This window comes from Accipiter gentilis, chromosome 30 (assembly GCF_929443795.1).
Source record: "Accipiter gentilis chromosome 30, bAccGen1.1, whole genome shotgun sequence".
Taxonomy (NCBI): domain Eukaryota; kingdom Metazoa; phylum Chordata; class Aves; order Accipitriformes; family Accipitridae; genus Astur; species Astur gentilis.
This window is the reverse complement of record NC_064909.1, coordinates 12541414-12559323: the sequence shown is the minus strand read 5'-3', so window position 1 is coordinate 12559323 and position 17910 is coordinate 12541414. Positions and strand designations below refer to the sequence as shown.

Below are 17910 nucleotides of genomic sequence, written 5' to 3'. Positions count from 1 at the left end.
AGCACAGAGATTGTAAATCTCTCTTAGGGAAAACTCTCCAGCCAGTAGAATTTAGTGCCACTAGCTGCCTGCATGCAAGAGATGGACACCTGCCTGCCCACGTGGAGGTGCTCAGCTTTCAACTCCCTCCTCTACTTTTCACCCCAACTGGCCCCGGAAGCTCCCAGACAGCTTGCTTCTGAAGATCCCTAAAATGCTTCATGGACTGCATGGAAAATGTGGCTGCTTACTTAGCCCAGAGACTACTACGGAGATGGACATGGAAGGATTAAGAGTTGCAGAACAAAGAGTACGGTACAACAAAACTTGGAGGAGCTCACCTGCAGAGCTTCACGTAGAGCTAGCCCCAAATCATGTTATCAAATCATGGCTATCAGAGAATATTTATGTTGAATATCTGGTCATTCTCTTTTATATAGTAAATTGTCAAAACCAGATTGCTCCCTGAAAATACTTGCTAGAATTAGCTCCAATTTAGTGTTAGGAGGACAGACTCAATAAGAGTATCAACTCTCATTAAGTACAGATATTCCTAATTCCAAGGTCCTTTTACTAAGTCCCAATTACTAGGATGAGTTATGATCCATCATGCCCTCTATGCTATTTTTAACGCAAGTGAAGTTCATAGGTTAAGGGCTCAGACCTCTGGGTGGGGTAGGAAGAACACCTCCACTAACTACTTTGCAACATGGGGTCACCGAGTCAGTGACTTGGAGGTCTCCCATGTCTTGTGCTATTGGACGTGGAAAAGAAACCCCAAAACATTATTTGCCTTCCAAAATTATGGTTTCTGGCAACAGAACTAACCTCACAGCTGGTGTGTCTGGCCCCTTGCTTCTCTGAGGGAAGAGCTGCCAGCTGCACGAGCACTAGATAACCCAACGGCACCTACTTCGTCCTCTGTAGTTAGGAGCTGGAGGTGGCACTGCTCTCACCAGCACAGGGGCAACTAACTTGTTCAGGCCACGCCATTCTATCTGGTTCCTGCTGTGACATGGCAACTCTCTGATCAGCTGGTTTCTACAGACTCCTTATTTTAGGCCCCTGGCACTTCAACAATTAAGCACCTTCAAGGAGCCAGATGTAGGTACCGGTTTACTTTGAAGACGGAACTGAGGTGTTTTGGTTATCCAGATGTGACAGGAAAGTTCCATACCTTACATAGAAGTGACCACCTCATTTTCTGCACAAAATCAAGGAGTCCGAAAGAATTGCACACATTCAGGTTTAGTATTACGAAGGAGACAGTCATACGAAGATGAATACAATGATGAGCTCAATTGATTGGACAAAAGCGTTTTACAGAGAAAACTGGAAAGGATAACAGATGTACGCTTAGTTTGCTGGACGGATAGAAATTACACAGTTTCACGATCAACAAATAAGACCACTCAGGTCAGAAAACTGTCTGTGACCGAAATCGAATGCAACGATAAGAAGATAAAACTAAAAAATGCAACTATATATTACAAACAGAAGTAGAAGTAATAGCTGCGGAGAACTACTATACCTCAGAAAATAAGAACTGCAGATAACAGATGAAAAAATCAAATAGGCGTACAAGCTTCATGGCCAAGAAACTCAAAGATGAGACTTCCTTAAGTACTAGGGAAGCTTAACAGTGATATTCATCCATTACAACATAAAAACTATTGAAATAATAACACAGAAATATGAAATACATTTCTGCAGATAAAAAAGCCAGGCAATCATAAGATGAAAAGATGATGATTTTTTTTATTCCAGCAGAAACTCAGAAGGTCTTCAAACAATAGCTACTACAATCAGACGTTGTAAAACAAGAAAGACCAGATAACTTGCATCAAGACTTTTTAAAAAGCTTTCCAAGGAACTATCTAAATTATTAAAACTGGCTTTCAATAAATCCCAAATACTGGAAAATATCTTAAGGATTTGAGGCAGAACATATTTGCTAATATGCAATGCCTAAACAGGGCAACCCATGCTATCTCACATATACAGTCAGCCTAATACTGATCCCAGAAAAAATACACAAAGCGCAGGAATGAGAATCAGCTCAGAGGAACTAATGTAGTATAATCAACACCAGCTCAAAGAAAACAGATCTCACTGGTCCAGGATCTTAGCGACTGACACCGGTAGTCCTGTTGGTAAGACAACTGTTTTAATATAATGTACTTGGGTAGCTGCAAGACATTTAAGCTGGTGCTACATAATGATTTCATTAGGAAACAGGAACAACAGGACACCAACATGGCCAGGCAGTAAATGAATCAAAGCCTTGCATTTTTATGAGACTCAAAATACAATGGTAGACAGGAAACCATTATTGAGAGACAAGCTTCTAACAAGGTCCCATAAGGCTCATTTTACTGTACGCTACTATCTAATATTTTTATCCATCACCTGGATGGATACTAAACCATTATTAACCAACTGCAGATGAAATAATGATATGGATATGACAAATAATGAAGAAGATGCATCACAAATACAGTGACTTGAATCTTGAATTATCAAGATGTAAATGTCAGTAGAATCAGTACGAAAAGACAACTCCAGGACAGAGAAAACTAGACCATACTTACAGAGTAGGGAACTCCATCCTGAGAGTCAGCACCTCTGAAAAGAACTTTGGGAGTGGAGGAGCCTGGTGGATAATCACTCAAGAATGAATTTTTATTTCTCCTTGTAGCGCTCCTGGCAAAGTTACTGCCGAAATCAGCTGCATAAACTGTGTAATACTGAATTACAGCAGAGTCTGCAACATGCATGTACTCAGTAACGGCACAGCCACTGTTGAAATACTGTCTCCAATACTGTTGTCTACAATCTCAGCAGTACATGAATAAAGGAGAGGAGTTTCAGAGGGAAACTGTGAGAACAATTGAAAAGGCTAGGAAGTACCTCAAGGAGCACAGCATATTAAACTTAAAAGACCTGTGGCTCGATCACAGTCTATGGATCTGAACCATGCTCGAAGTTGGGTAAAACAGCCCATACTGAACTCCTGGCTGCCTCATTGCAGGGTCTTCCAGCAGCCATGCCAGCTTGCTCTCAAGCCGGATCAGTTCCTGGCTGTAAAACTTACTTCTGCAGGTGCCTACACAATGCCCACGAATTTGGTAATGGGTCTTCAAAATAGCAAGTGAAGGTTTAAACCAGATTCAAATGCTAGAACTTGAAGCTAAACAACTTAAACCACAAAGATGCTTGTTTCTAGTGAATGTAGTTATTCACTGGAATAATTTACCAAGTGTGGTGTGAACGCCCTTTCAAAAATGAGTTTTGCTGAATTCCATGGCCTGGAAAATGCAGGTAGGGAGACCAGAAGACCATCATGATGGCTTCCAGCTTTTTTCTCTGTAAGTGTCCATTCTACCATAACTCAAAGCCTCCCAGGGCAATGTCAGTCTCATCCTTTCTCAAGTACAGTATGATATCAATTGGTCATTAGCTATGAGTGCGAACAGACGTGGAACATTATACTCTGAGAAGAACATCTCATCCCTGCTGAGATGAGTATCTCCTTCAGGTATAAGGCAACATTCATGTTCCATCAGAAACCTGCTTGCAGGTCTGGCCGTCATTAAGGCACTTTATGACACTGTAATATTGCCTTAGATCAAACAAGAACAAAGCCCTTTGGTTTCATATCCCGCATCAAATGGCTTGGGATCAAATCTCATCCCAACAGGACATAGGAAGTACCACCTAGATAAAATATAAACCAAGTTTTTTTCTTTTCTCTTTTTCAAAACAAACAAACAAAAACCCAACAGCCTGTGGTGGATGTCAAGTCCTCCCAGGCTTTGAAAAGTATGTAGTAGTAGTAGCACAAACATGATACGAAACAGCAGTGACATTTCTAATCAGCAAAGCAGATTTACCTGACTCAGGCTTCATCTGAATAAAAGGCTGGGATTCTCAAAGGCTACAAAGGAACCATTGCTTTAGGTGCTGCTTAAAACCCCGGCTACAGTGACTTTTCTGCTTGCCTAAACAATTACTGCACAGACTCCAGTTTCAACAGAAGGAAAAATCTGGAGTGGCTTTACTGACTCAAATTAAATTGCTCCAACTTTTCATCCACGCAAAAAAATGTACCTCAAAAGTTAACTCGTTATTTCATGAGCCACTTTGAGACATATCAAGTCAGAGAGGCTTTATGTAAAACCACACGCACCTTCATGCTATAAGCACAGCTCCTGTTCCCAAACTCCTTGGCTTTCCAGCTTGTAAACTCGGCATATATCATGCAGCAAATTGACTTTCAGAAGTTGTTCTCCCGGCTCCAGCTCTACTCAGAACTGACTTTTAAGGTTTTTATTGATAACATAAAAACACCTTGCTGGCTTAGCCCTGACCTTTCTTTACAGTCCACTGCACAGAGATTTGCCGCATTCTTATTCACAGCCTTTAGATTCTTCCCTGCTCTGGGCGCTTAGGTCTGATTTTGCACATGTTTATAAGAAGCCTCTGGATGTGGAGTGATGAGCTTCTAGACAAAAACTCGCTGTAGGGAGGATGATAGAGATATATTACGGCATGTTTATTTGCCAAGACCTTTGCAGTCAGATGGTCATTTATTTTAGACAGGGGGAGGTGTGGAATACCTAAGAAGTACAGGACATGAACTCATGCCTCCTTCTCTGCATTCTGCAATTCCTGCCATATTGCTGCCATATGCTGTTGCCAGATGACATCTGCCATCAAATGCTTCTATCAATAAGCTACTAAGGTGTTTATTTTTAAAAGGGATTTTTTTTTTTTTTGGCAAAGCCTTAGGCAGAAGAACATCTCCAGTGGCAACTCAATAAAAGGGAAAGCACCACATTACAGTAATACATCCCAATATATCTTGAAGATGTGGCTGTTCCCTGAAACAAAGGAACAACACTTAATACCTGATCCAAAGGCTTTTGCAGTCAATGGAAAGACTTCCAGTGTTTTCAGCAGGCTTTGGACCAGGGCCCTTAATCTGGTGAACACACTCTCAAAAGGCAGAAAAATTGAAAGGTTTGACTGTATCACATGTATAGCTGGCCGTGTGGCAAGTGTGCATGAGGCAGATTCCTTTCCAGACTCTACCTCAACAAATACACTTCCAGCCAGAGAAAATTAAGTCTCCCAATAAAGTGGGTAAATAATAGGACTCCAACTTGGAAGGAGGTAGGTTCCTTTAGACACACGATATTGTTGTAACTCAGTCTCTGGCCACCTTTATAAAGATCTCTTTTTCTAGATACTTTTGGGGCTCTTTTCTTCCCTGATTAGCAAAGGGAATGTGAAATTTCCAAATACATGGCTCCTAGCATCAGGGAGAAATGCAAGCTGGGATAGGGGAATCCAAATTCAGAGGGAGAGAAAGTTCAGACCCCCAACAATCTGATCCGAGTCCATCCTAACTGGGACGAAGAGGCTCGCTTAGCTCCCTTGTTTTCCAAACTGTATATCCTGGCAGGGAGCCTCTCAGTTCCTATCACACCACCAGATCAGAACAGCAGATTTATTTTCAAGAAAGCTGGAACTTGTTTCTCACTCGCAAACCTAAAGATATATGTATGTCTGCTGCCATAGCCTGCCATTATACACTAGGTAAACACGCAACAAGCCCAACAAATGAAACACACAGACATCTTTCAGCGTACCTCAACGTTGAAATGTGGCTACTTCACTTCCAAAGTGTGCATCAGGAAAAATTTGAATAGAGAGCAGTGATTGGCACAAGACATATGCAGCCCTTGCTCTGCCAGGGAGGCCCGGAGCCAACTACAACAGCCAAGAAAACTGGGCTGGATCTCTCAGAGATTGGGCGAGATGAGAACACCAAGGATCTGCATTGATCCAACACATCTCCAGGCTGTTTAAAATATCCTATCATGTTGGAGAATACAATGTATCACTTATCCTTCCCCAAGGTCAAACATTCCCTCTACCCCCTGTAGGCATCTGGATGAAGAAATGAACTGGTCGGTATTACATGTGTCAGTGGACCTGACCCTTGGTATCCATAATTTTTGCTTACTAGGTATTAATTAAATGCTCTGTTTTGGTATTATCCCGTCAACTGGATCGATTCCTGCATCAAACCCTCAAAGCATGAAGGCCTGGAACTGCGATGCAAAGGGCAGAGCTGCCCCTCTATCGTCACACCTACAGGGGAGCAAAGGCATCGCTCAGCTTTGATAACTGCGGCCACCACCGGGACCAAGCAGAGGTGGGACAAGGAGCAGCAGCCTGCCACAGGCTCTGGTGAATGCTAGACCCTGACCACGCTGTGCCTGCCAGCCACTCCTGCCATTATTCCAACCCACTGCTGCATCTGAAGAAGGTAAATTTGCTGCCTTGTTTTTACATGTCACTTGGAAGATGGAAAGTTCTGCAGGTGTTCTTCTTCCTAGCATACATCTTGGCAGTCGTAGAGAAGATCTTGATGACTGTTTGCCCAAAGCCCCCCGAAAGTCACTTTATACATATTGGACAACACCCACTCAAATAAGCAAGGACTATCTCTGTTCAATCTGGGATATTGGAGATCATCTGTCAACACAGCTGCGGGCTCAGGATTAGTAAGTACTATTATGCAGAAGCCTTCATCAAGTATGGGATTGCTAGGTACTCTCTGGCCACTTCAGGAGAGTCAGTGCTGCTAAGATCTATTAGTTTTTCAGCCTCCTCAGTACAAAGTCCACCCACAGGGTTGGGGTTTTTTGTGGGTTGCTTGGGGGTTTTTTTCTACCCCAAGGAATGAAAACCAACATGTTCTGATTCCTATCTTTCAATCATCACTATGGTAAAGATAAGTTACCATCACTATTTCAGCTGAGCTAGCTGCTGAATCGCAAATGCTGTACGTAAATAAAAACAAGAGAAGGAACTTCAACAGGCTTAGCTCGCTTTTTAAAATTCAAGGCAGGGGTTTAAAAGAGATGAAGCCAGGGAAAACACTGGATACTAACACCAGCCAAAGAGGGAAAAATAACGAAGTTGTAAGCCTGAAAAACTGAAATGGAAAGAATGACAGATTTACTGCTGCATTTGATGCACATAACCACTGATAGACTCTCCCCAGGAAGTGTTGAAATTACCATCACTGAAATGAATCCAGAAGCTAAAAATTAAATTATCTTTCCCAGAACATTCCAATTTGGGCTTTGGCAACAACAGATGTTTTAATGCTCTTAAATATATGCATGCGCGTGTGTGCACGCATGCACACACGCACACATATACTTAAGTACAGTATCCTCTTTCACGCAAGACCTCCCTCTTAGTTTTCACAAAGTCAGACTGAACTTATGGTCATTCTGCAAAGTCTTTTCTTCAAAGTCTCTGCTCAAATGCACAACTGTCAGATTAAGCAACCCATAAGGAGTCTTACAGCAGCTCCAAGTTATGAATGAATGGTTATTTGTGAACTCGCCTGTCAAGACAGATGCGGTATTTGTCAGTGCAGCGTGGGTTAGATATGGTGGGAAGGAGCCAAACAAGCAAAGTGAAAGGTCAGTATCACAACATTTCCCTTCCCCCCACCCAGTTTGCCTAAAACGATGCCAGAGCTTTTGCTGAAGTGTAGTACAGTAGTCTATTTTCATGCAACCTACCATGCTTATTTGAAAAGCAATATTCACACAAGAAAAGTAAAAGAAAAATGGGTGCAGAGGCGGGGAACAGGAACATTTTGACACAAGAAAGCTACAACAGAGGGACAAATCCAAGACTGACAGAAAACAGCACATTTCTAGAAATTTGGTGATACTTGAATCAAGACCACCCTATGAAAATTCAAACACAACACATTGTTTTTCTTGTATTAAAATGTAATATTACAAGGATCACAGGTTAACTCATGTTGGAAGGGACATCTAGTCCAACCTCCAGCTCAAAGCAGGGTCAACTATGAGGCCAACTTATAATTCATACTTTATAGTTATTTATAATAACCTGAAGTCAGCATCACACTGTGCTAGGTCTTCTATAACAAGAAAAAGAGGCTCCTGCCCTGAGGGGGTTTTGGTGCGAAAAAGCTCAGCTCTACAATGAAGATCCTGAATATGTCAATGAGCATCACACATGAAATTAAAAGGAACCCTTGCTCATCGTCCAAATTAAAACCTGAATGAGGGAGAGATGTTCTAAAGATCCCTTCCACACTCCCAGCCATAAATCTGCTGCCCGGATGCCTGTGAGATGTAGCATCTCCTGGAAACCAAATGTGGATGGCAGACAACCCAAACAGCAACACAAGATGTATTTCAGTGGAGTCTGTCTTTCCACAGTGAACGAGCAGACTCTTTGCGCTGCTGCCTAAACTCATCCCACCTGATCTCCTCCACAAGGAGCCAAGAGCTTTCCAAGCAGCATGCATTAACTGCATGTGTTTCCCTTTGGAAAACCTGGCTGATTCAGAGAATGCTATGGTACCCAAAGAGGCAACTTCTCTACTCTGGACCAACTTGCAGAGCACCAAAAACATGTAAAAACCTGCTCATCAGACAGGTCTAATGAAGCCAGGTCTAGCACTTCATTTCTCCAGGGCCAATCCTGAGCCATTTGAGCTAAGAGAACCACAGTACTAAACAGGGTCATGAGTCATTCATAAGTTCAAAAACAACTGGTCACACTGGAAGGAGATAAAACACAACCCTTCACACTAAATTGGTTCGTTGGTTTTTTTCAACTCCTCATCTTCTTCTCACAGACAAACCTTGGAGTTTCTCTACACCTTGCAGCTGTATGTCTTGTACAGTTGGGTGCCCACCTGCAATCACTTCAGAGCAGCAAGGACAGTGAGGACAAGCATGGGGAGCTGTTTTAAGAAGAAACATAGCTGCTTCAGACTACTACAGGAAGCCAACTGACAGTGATGCTGGAGCTAGGCACCTACTCGTTCACACCACAGGTTGAAATGGAAACAAGCAACAGCTTGTGGCTGAAGGCAGGATGCAAACTTTCCCTAAACAAATGACCAAAACAAACCTTTTAGTCTAAACAAATCAGCAGAAACATCCGTAACACAGTATTACATTAAATAAAACCTGGGGAGCGTATCATCCTCAAGCTAAAAACTGCCTGCTTGAAAACATGCAGCATGTGGTTTCACAACAGGAACGGAAACATTCGTGTCTTCACTCGTGACTTGTTTTGTCACCTTACCCTGGGGTTCCTCTCTTTATCTGTAATACAGGAGCAGTCTAGCACAGAGAGCGCAAAGGCAAAAGAAGCCAGCTGCCCAACAGGGTCAGCCTTCTTCAGGATCACGGGAGTACTGAAGAGCCTCTTCTTTTCACTCTAAAAAATCCTGTAAAGCATTTCCTTCTCACTGGGCTCCGATGCCCAAATGACAGGTTTCAACGCAGCAAGAGGGATTTGAACTGTCTGGCTTTGTTCATCTCTGCAAATGTGCCATAAACCAGGCCCCAGTTCAGGAAGCTAATTAGGCATACACAGAGCCTTAATGTTAATGAGTCCATTCATGTGTGTGAAGCTCCGCACATGTTTCAGAACCGTGCTGAAGAAGCTCACCGAGGACGACAGCCAGGAGTTCTCATTCATCTTTTTGCTCAGCTCTGGTGCAGGCAGGAATGTCAAACTGACAGCAAAACACTGGAAGTAGTAACTTCAAAGTAACACAGCCATCCTGGTGACCATTACTGTTCTCACACAGTGCACCAAGGGTGAGCAAGGCTAAAAGCAGCAGCGAATGAAGATGATGCTCTGCTTTCTGCACACGATCACCTACTAACACCTAGTCCTGCAATTCAGCGGAGCCAGCAAGAGTGGCATGAGCCCTGGGCGCTCCCTGCACATATCCAGCCACGAGCAGAAGGCAAGGGCACATTTCCAGACAGGTCTCTGGGACTGTAAAATATTCACACTGCCAACGGGCTGGGGAGTAGTAGCAGGGGCAGTGATGCACATCTAACCTTTTCACTCACCAAATCAGAGTGGAAGCGCCTCTTGAAAACAGACACCAGAGATAAACTCAAGGAGGGTTACAGAAAGGACTCAGGAATATAGCCCTACATTTCTGTCTTGCAGGTCTTCTAACCTTGCAGCGTTAAAGAGGGGGTTCATGGGTGTTTTGCTTCCCCGCTCCTTCCTCTGGAAGAAACGCAGGGACCACATACCATGCCAGACTCGTTTGTGGACCTGCCCCTCTCCCAGCGTGGCACCCTGCTTACAGCAGGTCCCTGGTGATTCAGAAGGCAGGCAGGAGACACACATGGTGCACCCCGCTATCCACTCCATATGAGTGGGAGTGGAAGAAGAGAGCGCTCTGATTTCAGCTGCCCTTGGTTAGTGCACCAGACTGTGTTATTTTATTATTCCTCTTAGTATGTAGAGGACTGCTGCTGTCCAGAAAATTACCCGGCCCCTTTTTAAAGCCATTGCAATTTCCTGGGTTTTTTCATCAACACCTAGGAAGACTGCAGTAAGTGCCATTCGTGAACAAGGAGCGAGGAACTGTTCCTCCCATGTCTCTCCTCGGGGAAGCCTTCGCATTGCTTCAGGTCCTCTCTGCAAACCAGAGAGTAAGCCCGGCAAACGCCTCCTACAAGAGGTGCTCCAGAGCACGACCACAGGCACAGCATAGCTAGAAGGTTTTAAAATAAGGTATTGCTTCTGAGACCGTTTCCGTATCATTAACATAGGAAATTCTGCAAGATTGAGTTCTGTGTTCTGTTAAATGCAAACACACGTGAGCCATGCAGCTGTAGCTGTTAACATCGTGGTAACGACGCAGTCAGCGCCGGCACACGCGGAGCACGGCCGCGGCTGCGCAAGTAATTCTGGTGCCCTGAAGACAAGGAGCCCACATACCTATAATTGCTGGTAAATCAAGTCCTTGTTGATAAAGTAGAAGCACGTCATTGTGCCCTGCCAGTTTATAATGTTGTCTTTCATGAGGTGAATATTCAGCAGAATGACGGCCTCTGTAAAGCAATATTCATGGTACAGAGCTCCTGAGAAGACTAATCCTACCACCCAGTGCAGGCTGGAACCCATGGAGGCTCCTTCATACGAAAGTAGTTTAAAATCCATGCAAAACCAGGCCCAAACCCAGAACCGTGATTTCTTAGGCTACTGAGTACTTACAGACCTAGCCCCAAGAACGCAGAAAACTTAAAAATTTAACCTGCGTTAGCCTTAAGCCACCTGTACCGACTAGCTCATTGACTGTGATTAAAAATTGCCATGAATGAAGGTGACAGAATTGGGCCCCAGCTCCTGCATAACACGTGTTGTCTGTTTTTCTCAAGTACCCCAGTTATGCATTAGTATTACAATTCATAATCCTTAACTGCGCTGGCATTGAACTTCTGTTTATTATCAGTGCAACGGCAATTACCACCCAGCCTCAAATAAAGAACTAGCTCAAGTAGCAGGCCCTAGGTAACCAATGAAGAACTGGTAAGTAATAAACTTATAACGTGATTCAGCTTTCACAGAAATTCGTATTAAGCCTCTACTCGGGTAACTTTGCCTAGGCACAGAATTCACAAGAACTCTCTCTGACGTTGTGCTCAGCTTCCATATCCCACCTCCCTCTTTAAACTGCTCCGTCAAACAACTCGATTTCCACCTGCCAACCGGACTTAGGAGAGATTCAGACTTTCAGTATCTAATCCACACTGTCGCGAGCACAACGCAGGCAGGCGTGCTTGACAGACAAAAGCTTTTTGGTTTTTCCAAACCTCTTTGTAGCATTTTTTTCTGCCACTACTTTTCACATCTGTTGGTTTTAGGTCTGGCAGTCCCTGACTCGCCGAATTTCCACATATATTCTGACTTGATGTGTCTTTAACCTCAAGTGGACTGTCAAGCCAGATGCCAGATGCCCCCTTACTTCCTCAGTGCAAACTATCAGTAAACCTTAGCATAACTTTACTTTGAGCCTTAAACTAACAGCATGTGAAAAGATTAATATGAATAAATTCAAAACTAATCAGATCCCTTCTTTAAATGTTGACACAGTATTATTTATATCCCATAAATACCTTCTTGACTAAAATTCATCCCAGGAGATTGGCATCTTGCCAGTTCTATTCATATTTACTGTATTTATACAGTACAGTTGGCCAAGGATAATATTTAAGACAAAATATGCCTTAGGGTATATACAATATCTCTTATAGTTTTCCTTTTAAATCTCCTCATTGCTAAAAATATTTAGTCTGAACTTTACAAAATGCCCCACAAAGACCTATCAGCGATCTGTAGTGATATATTGCTGACTATGAGTATAATTAGAGCATATTTGTAATACTTGGGTTGTAGTCAGTTACTGAACGCTAACAACTTGTGGTAAAAACTGAACCACTGATCTTTCCCATGCCTTCCTTCCAGCAGCTTTTGACCTCCAGCGTGTTCACACTGATCCCCTTCTCCCTCCTGCCTCCCTCCGACGCAGCAGAAACTGTAGAGTTAAAAAAATTCACTCCGAGACGTTCAGGAGAAAGCGCCCGCAGCCACCAGAGCTGCGCTTTCAATTTCTTCCTTTAAAATATGGTGGAGCGATTTCTTCCTTTCTGTCTTTTTTGGAAAAGTTCGCTCCATCCAGCATAACTAGAGAGCAGTGGAAAAACAGTTAACCTACTTACTCTGATGTTAGCGACAGCCCTTGCACAGTAGTACTGGATCTGCTGCTAACTGGCCCTCCGATTCCAAACGTCTGATGCACTCTGTTGGTAGATACCTGCAATCTCCTTTGCTCTTCCAAAACCTCTATCGATACTTCAGTACAAATCTGGCCTCTGACAACATTTTAAAAATAGATCCTCTTTTGTCAACACCATCCAAGTTGCACGCCACAGATATTTTAATTTTCTGGAAAGTATGCGCCTTCAGTTTGGACTATCGGTTCTTCGTAGTTTGCTCATGCGAGGAAAAAGGACAGATGTGCTCAGGACGGATGCATTTTACAATTCTCAGAGACTCTCTGTTACAGGGTCAACTCCACAAGCCAAGGCACTGCTATCTGTCTTCCTAACCTTTGCCCATAGGTGCTCATTCCTCTGCTCAGGGCAGGACCTGATAGGTCTCAAAACAAAGTGCTGACGAACACCAAAACCACCGGCAAAATACTACAGTATACCAACGTGGAAAACGGGCATGATTTCTGTGTTCTCGCTACGGCTATGAATTATACTGAACCTCTCTGCTCATACCCACTTGGCTCCAAATATACATTAAAAAAAAAAAAAAAAAAAAAAGTATTTCTTCCCCGAGGGTGACAAGGGTGGAGTGTATTTATCATGGCTATTATGGATGGTGCCATTATTACAACAATAAAATGGCTCTGACTGCCAGGATGTCCTGTACCTGATGCTGTCATGTAAGAAGAAAGGAAGAAAGGGAGGCAGCTGCACCGAGCGTGGGGTTCGGATACCTTGGCTGGCATCCTAGGACTATCGCACGCAAGATGGAGCAAGCCCCAAAGCTACAACTTGCTAAACTAAAAATAAATAAGGGGAAAATGCAATTAGAAACTCTAGGATAAAGTTACCAAGATGGCTGCATTATCTATTTAAGCAAGAGGTATGTGCTTTTCAAAAACAGACAGCAAGTATATAGGGCATCAAGTGGCGGGGGAGGGAAGAGAGAGAAAAGCGAGCTAAATGAAAAGAGTAGGGACTAGGGTTTGGATATGTGAACAGTGAAGTTATTTTCTGCTTCTGGTATTTCACTTTCCTCAGTATAATGATGATCTAGATTCTTTTAAGGGAGTGCGGTGCCTTTTTTTTTTTTTTCCTATACACTTAAACTTCCCTACCAAAACAAAAAGGCACATCGTTATGATTATTAATCATTCTAAGTGGATTTCGTCAGCACAGAGCATTTGTACCGCTTTTTTTTTTTTTTTTTTTGTGCAAAACGTGGCGTGGATCACCAGAAGGTCGTTAAAAACAGCAAAAGGCAGACGGGCTGAGGCAGGTTCCAAGAACCGAGGCTACCCAGAAGGGAAAACTTTTTCTGTACCTGAAATGAAAGCGCCCATGAACTGAAACGAGAGGCTAGTTAAAGTGGGAAGAGGAGGGAGGATGTCTGTGCGTCTGTCCTCCCTGAGCACCAATCTGAATAGCGGTCTGCGGGACAATGTTCTGGAGGGGCACAGATAGAAGAGGAGCCGGTGACTCTTTTTTTTTTTTTTTTTTAAAGACCTCCTTTTCTTTTCAGTTATGGAGAGATGGAAACCTGCCCGATCCAGACACTCCAAGGGAAACAACAGCAGTGGAAAGATATCGGCTCTTTTTGGAGGCTGCACAGGGGGCTGCGGGGGAGCTAAACCCAGTGCTGGGGAGGGAGTGGGATCCTGGGCGGGGGGAAGAGAGCTTTGCTCAGGTACATGGTGGTGGATTTCAGAGGCACCTGGAGGGACTCCTGGGTGACTTCCAAGGGGATCGGAAACCTCTCGCGGCTGGGAGGGGGGGGACAGCTGGCACCCCCACCCACCCACCCACCCACCCCGGCATACGTATGCCCCGCCACCTAAACGAAACCCTCGAAGCCACCACCTGAGATGCTGAGGGGAAGAGCGGACCGAGCAAAGGCGGCAGCTTATGATGCATGGGGCTGGTATTTGGAGGCGCCGGGCACTGCCAAGCCTCGGGGGCGAAATTACACGCACATGCACAAACACAGCGGACTTACTTTCGGGATAAAAAGGCTGCATGTCTATTTTGTAAACTTCTTTGGCATAATACTCCTCGTCGCTCCTCTCCCTTTCGCAAGTGGCGGCTCTGTGGTTGGCTTTCTCCTGCAGCAGGTCCCTGGTGCTGTTGTAGATGGAGATGACCTCCGGGGGCACCTCCTCGGGCTCGGGGTACTCGTCCGGGGGGCTGGTGAGCTTCAGTTTGCTCAAGATCTGCCCCCGGATCGCCTCGATCCTCTTGCGCATAAACTGATCCATGTCGAGGGTGCTGCAGGTAGACAGGCTGAAAGCCACGGTGGCCAGATCCACGGTGAGAAACACGCTCAGGAGATAGCAGTGCATTTTAAGTGTTTAAATACAGCGCCCCCCAAAAGAAGAGTGACTTTAACAACGAACAACAACAACGAAAAAAAAAAAAATAAAAAAAAAAAATTAAAAATCAAAAGGGGATGTGTGCAAACAAAGGGAAGATCTGCAGACAAAATGCAGTTAAAAACCGGACTGCAAGGACGACTCGCAATCGAAGAACGCGCGGGAGGCGTCAGTGAAAAAAAACACCAATAACCATTAAAAATAAACGAAGCGAGCTGCCACCACAACTAGGTAAAATTCGGGGGTGGAGTGAGCCGGGCAGCAAAAAGAGGGGAGGGAAAAAACCCCAAGGAGATAAAACAAACCTGCGAATCAAGTAAATGGAAGAGAGACTGTTCTCAGCGCGCTGGCGGAGCAGGCTGGAAACCAAAAATTGAAGGGAGGGAGAAGAAGGGAAAGAAGGAAAAAAAAAAAAAAAAAAAAAAAAAAAAAAAGGAGGGGGAGAACGCGCAGCGATGGCTATTACAGGGCGCTGCCGCAGCCGGCGGGGGAGCGGGTGCCGGCGCGGCGCTGAGCCCCGCCGTGCGCCCGCGGCGCCCGGCGGCTCCCGGCGGGCAGCGGCACCGCCCCGCTCCCGCTCCCGCTCCCGCTGCCGCTCCCGCTCCCGGCGGCGCTCAGCCCCCGCGGCGGCGCCGGCAGAGGCGCGCACGTGTGCGCCCGGCTGCGCCGAGCCCCGGTCCCCGCGGCCGGGCGGAGCGGCAGGCGGCGGCGGCGGCGGCCCGGCGGCGGCGCCTTGCCCCCGCGGCGGCGGCGAGCGGCGGCGGCGGCGCTGATCCTCCGTCCGGCCGCGTCCCGCAGGCTGCTGCGTGCGCCCCGCGCCGCATGCACCGACCCACCCCCGCCCGCGCCGGCTGCGCTGTGCTGCAGAGCTGCTTCCAGCTCCCTCCTCTTCCTCCTCCTTCCGAAACGCCAACCCCACACGCCGCAGTCAGCGAGGCAGCGCCGCCGCCGCCCCGACAGCCTCCCCGCGGGTCGCAGGCGCGGAGCGGCCGCCCGCCGCTGGCCGCGGCGCCGCTCTCCGCCCGCCCGCCCCCGCCCCCCCCACCCACCCACCCCCGGGCTGTCCCCCCGCGGAGGCTGGGGCTGGGGCTGGCCCCGGCGGTGCGGAGCGGAGCGGAGCGGCGCGGCCGCGCGGCTCCCGGCGGATCTAGCGCTCCGCCCGGCGCCCCCCGCCCGCCGCCCCCGGCCCCTCGGCTCTCCCTGCGCGGAGGGGACGGGTGCCAGCAGATAACATCACGGCCGCGCAGGGAGAGGGAGATTTATAAGGTCTCCCCGCCCGCCCCACGTGCTCGCCTCGCCGCGAAGTGACGTGGAGGGGGCTGCGGGGAGCGGAGGGCTCCGCCGGCCGCGCCGCCGCCCCGCTATTTATTCCCCGCCGCGCAACCGGCGGGGGACTCGGTGCCTCACCCCCGGCCGGGGGGGGGGGGGAAGGCGGCCCGGGGCCGAGAAGAAAAGGCACCTCCCGGCAGGCAGGCAGGCTTTTTCCCAGCTTTTTTTATTATTACTTGTGAAAAGGAAGGCTCTAACTTCACCTCTCTTGCCCCTATTACTAAAGTCTGGGGGCCGGCTACCGCCCCGGCTTCAGAGGAAGAGCTGCGTGCCGCTCGGGAAGCGCTGGGATGCGTTTCTGCTCAAGGGCGCGGGGCTGAGGAGCTCCGGCAGCCGGAGGGCTTCAGGCTTCGCGCTGCCCCTCGCCTTGCTCCTAAGGTTTCGCTTCCAAGCGCGCCCCGGGCAAGTCTCCTCGCTCCCCGCGGACGGGCCGCCTGGTAACGGGTGCTACCCGCCGAGCAGGGAGGGGATGAGAGAGGAGGAGGAGGAGGAGGATTTGCTCCTTCGCCGAGGTCTCCTCTCCCGTCGGAAGCGTGCAAATACGTCCTCGTCTGCACTTGACAGAAACTCTCAAACCCCGAAGGCTCAGGCTGCGCCTGTAATTCGATTTTTCCGCTGCCTCTTTTGGCCACGACAGACTTCACAGGCTCCATCCCTGCCTGCTCCAGCGCGTGGCGATGGGGAACGCCTCGTGCCTTGACCTCCGCGGGACAGCCGCCCTCCTCTGCCCCAGGGAACTTACCCTACAGTACGCTAGGCAGCCCTCGATGTTATGCCGTAAAGCTTTCCTTTCACAGTCCATTTATCACCCCTGTACATCAGCATCAGCTTTATAAAGCGATCAAGTAGCCTTTTTCCTTACCCTCACCCCCTGTAGCCCTATATTCCCTTCCGAATGAAGTCGTCAGAGGTTTTACTTGCCAGGAGTTTCCGATCACACCCTCCTAGGTAGGACAAGGCTGTTTCTGAGGAACCTCTGCTTTGTTTCCGGAGATGAAGAAACACGTAGCAGAGGTAGCTGAAGGGCCGGGCCACAGGCATTCAGAAGCACAGCTGGGCCACTGCCCACGGTATTACAGGTAAACACACAGACCAGAAGTGAGATAGGATGTCTGGGATCTATCTGAAAGCACAATGAGAATCACGCAAGACATAAACCAGCCCAACACCACCAAAGACTCTCTCTGGCTGACCGCGTCTCGGGAACCACCTTCCTTCTGCAAAACGTTCGGATGTTTTTCTGAAGCTCGAGAATGGCAGCCCCAAAATCAAAAGAGAGTTTTTCCTTCCCAGCACGTCTGCAAAGGAGAGTGCTTCCTCCGAGCAGCCGTGGCTGTGCGCTGGGGTGAGGGAGGCACCCGGCAGCACGGAGCTGCTGCGTGCTGTTTGCATTGGCAGGGCTCTGCTGTAGGGGAATCTTGCACCAGCACGGCCAGCTAACCTAGTGCTGCTGTGAGTACCAGCAAAGATGAGATCTCTGAGAGAGGAAGGAGCGAAGACAGTATCTTATTTACAGGTACGCACACACACGCACAGACTCTGAAAATAAACTTACTCTTCATTCTTTA

At 47.1% G+C, this 17910-nt stretch overlaps 1 protein-coding gene across 1 annotated transcript in view; it reads right to left on the bottom strand.

Annotated features, from left to right (window-relative positions):
• TGFB2 (transforming growth factor beta 2) overlaps positions 1 to 15379 on the bottom strand; it is a 65955-nt gene extending 50576 nt beyond the window's left edge. Inside the window, exon 1 of the mRNA XM_049833801.1 lies at positions 14641 to 15379. Within this exon, the coding sequence (XP_049689758.1) occupies positions 14641 to 14983 (343 nt within the window). The 5' untranslated portion in view covers positions 14984 to 15379. The remainder of the gene's footprint in view (positions 1 to 14640) is intronic.
• Between the last annotated feature and the right edge of the window lie 2531 nt (positions 15380 to 17910).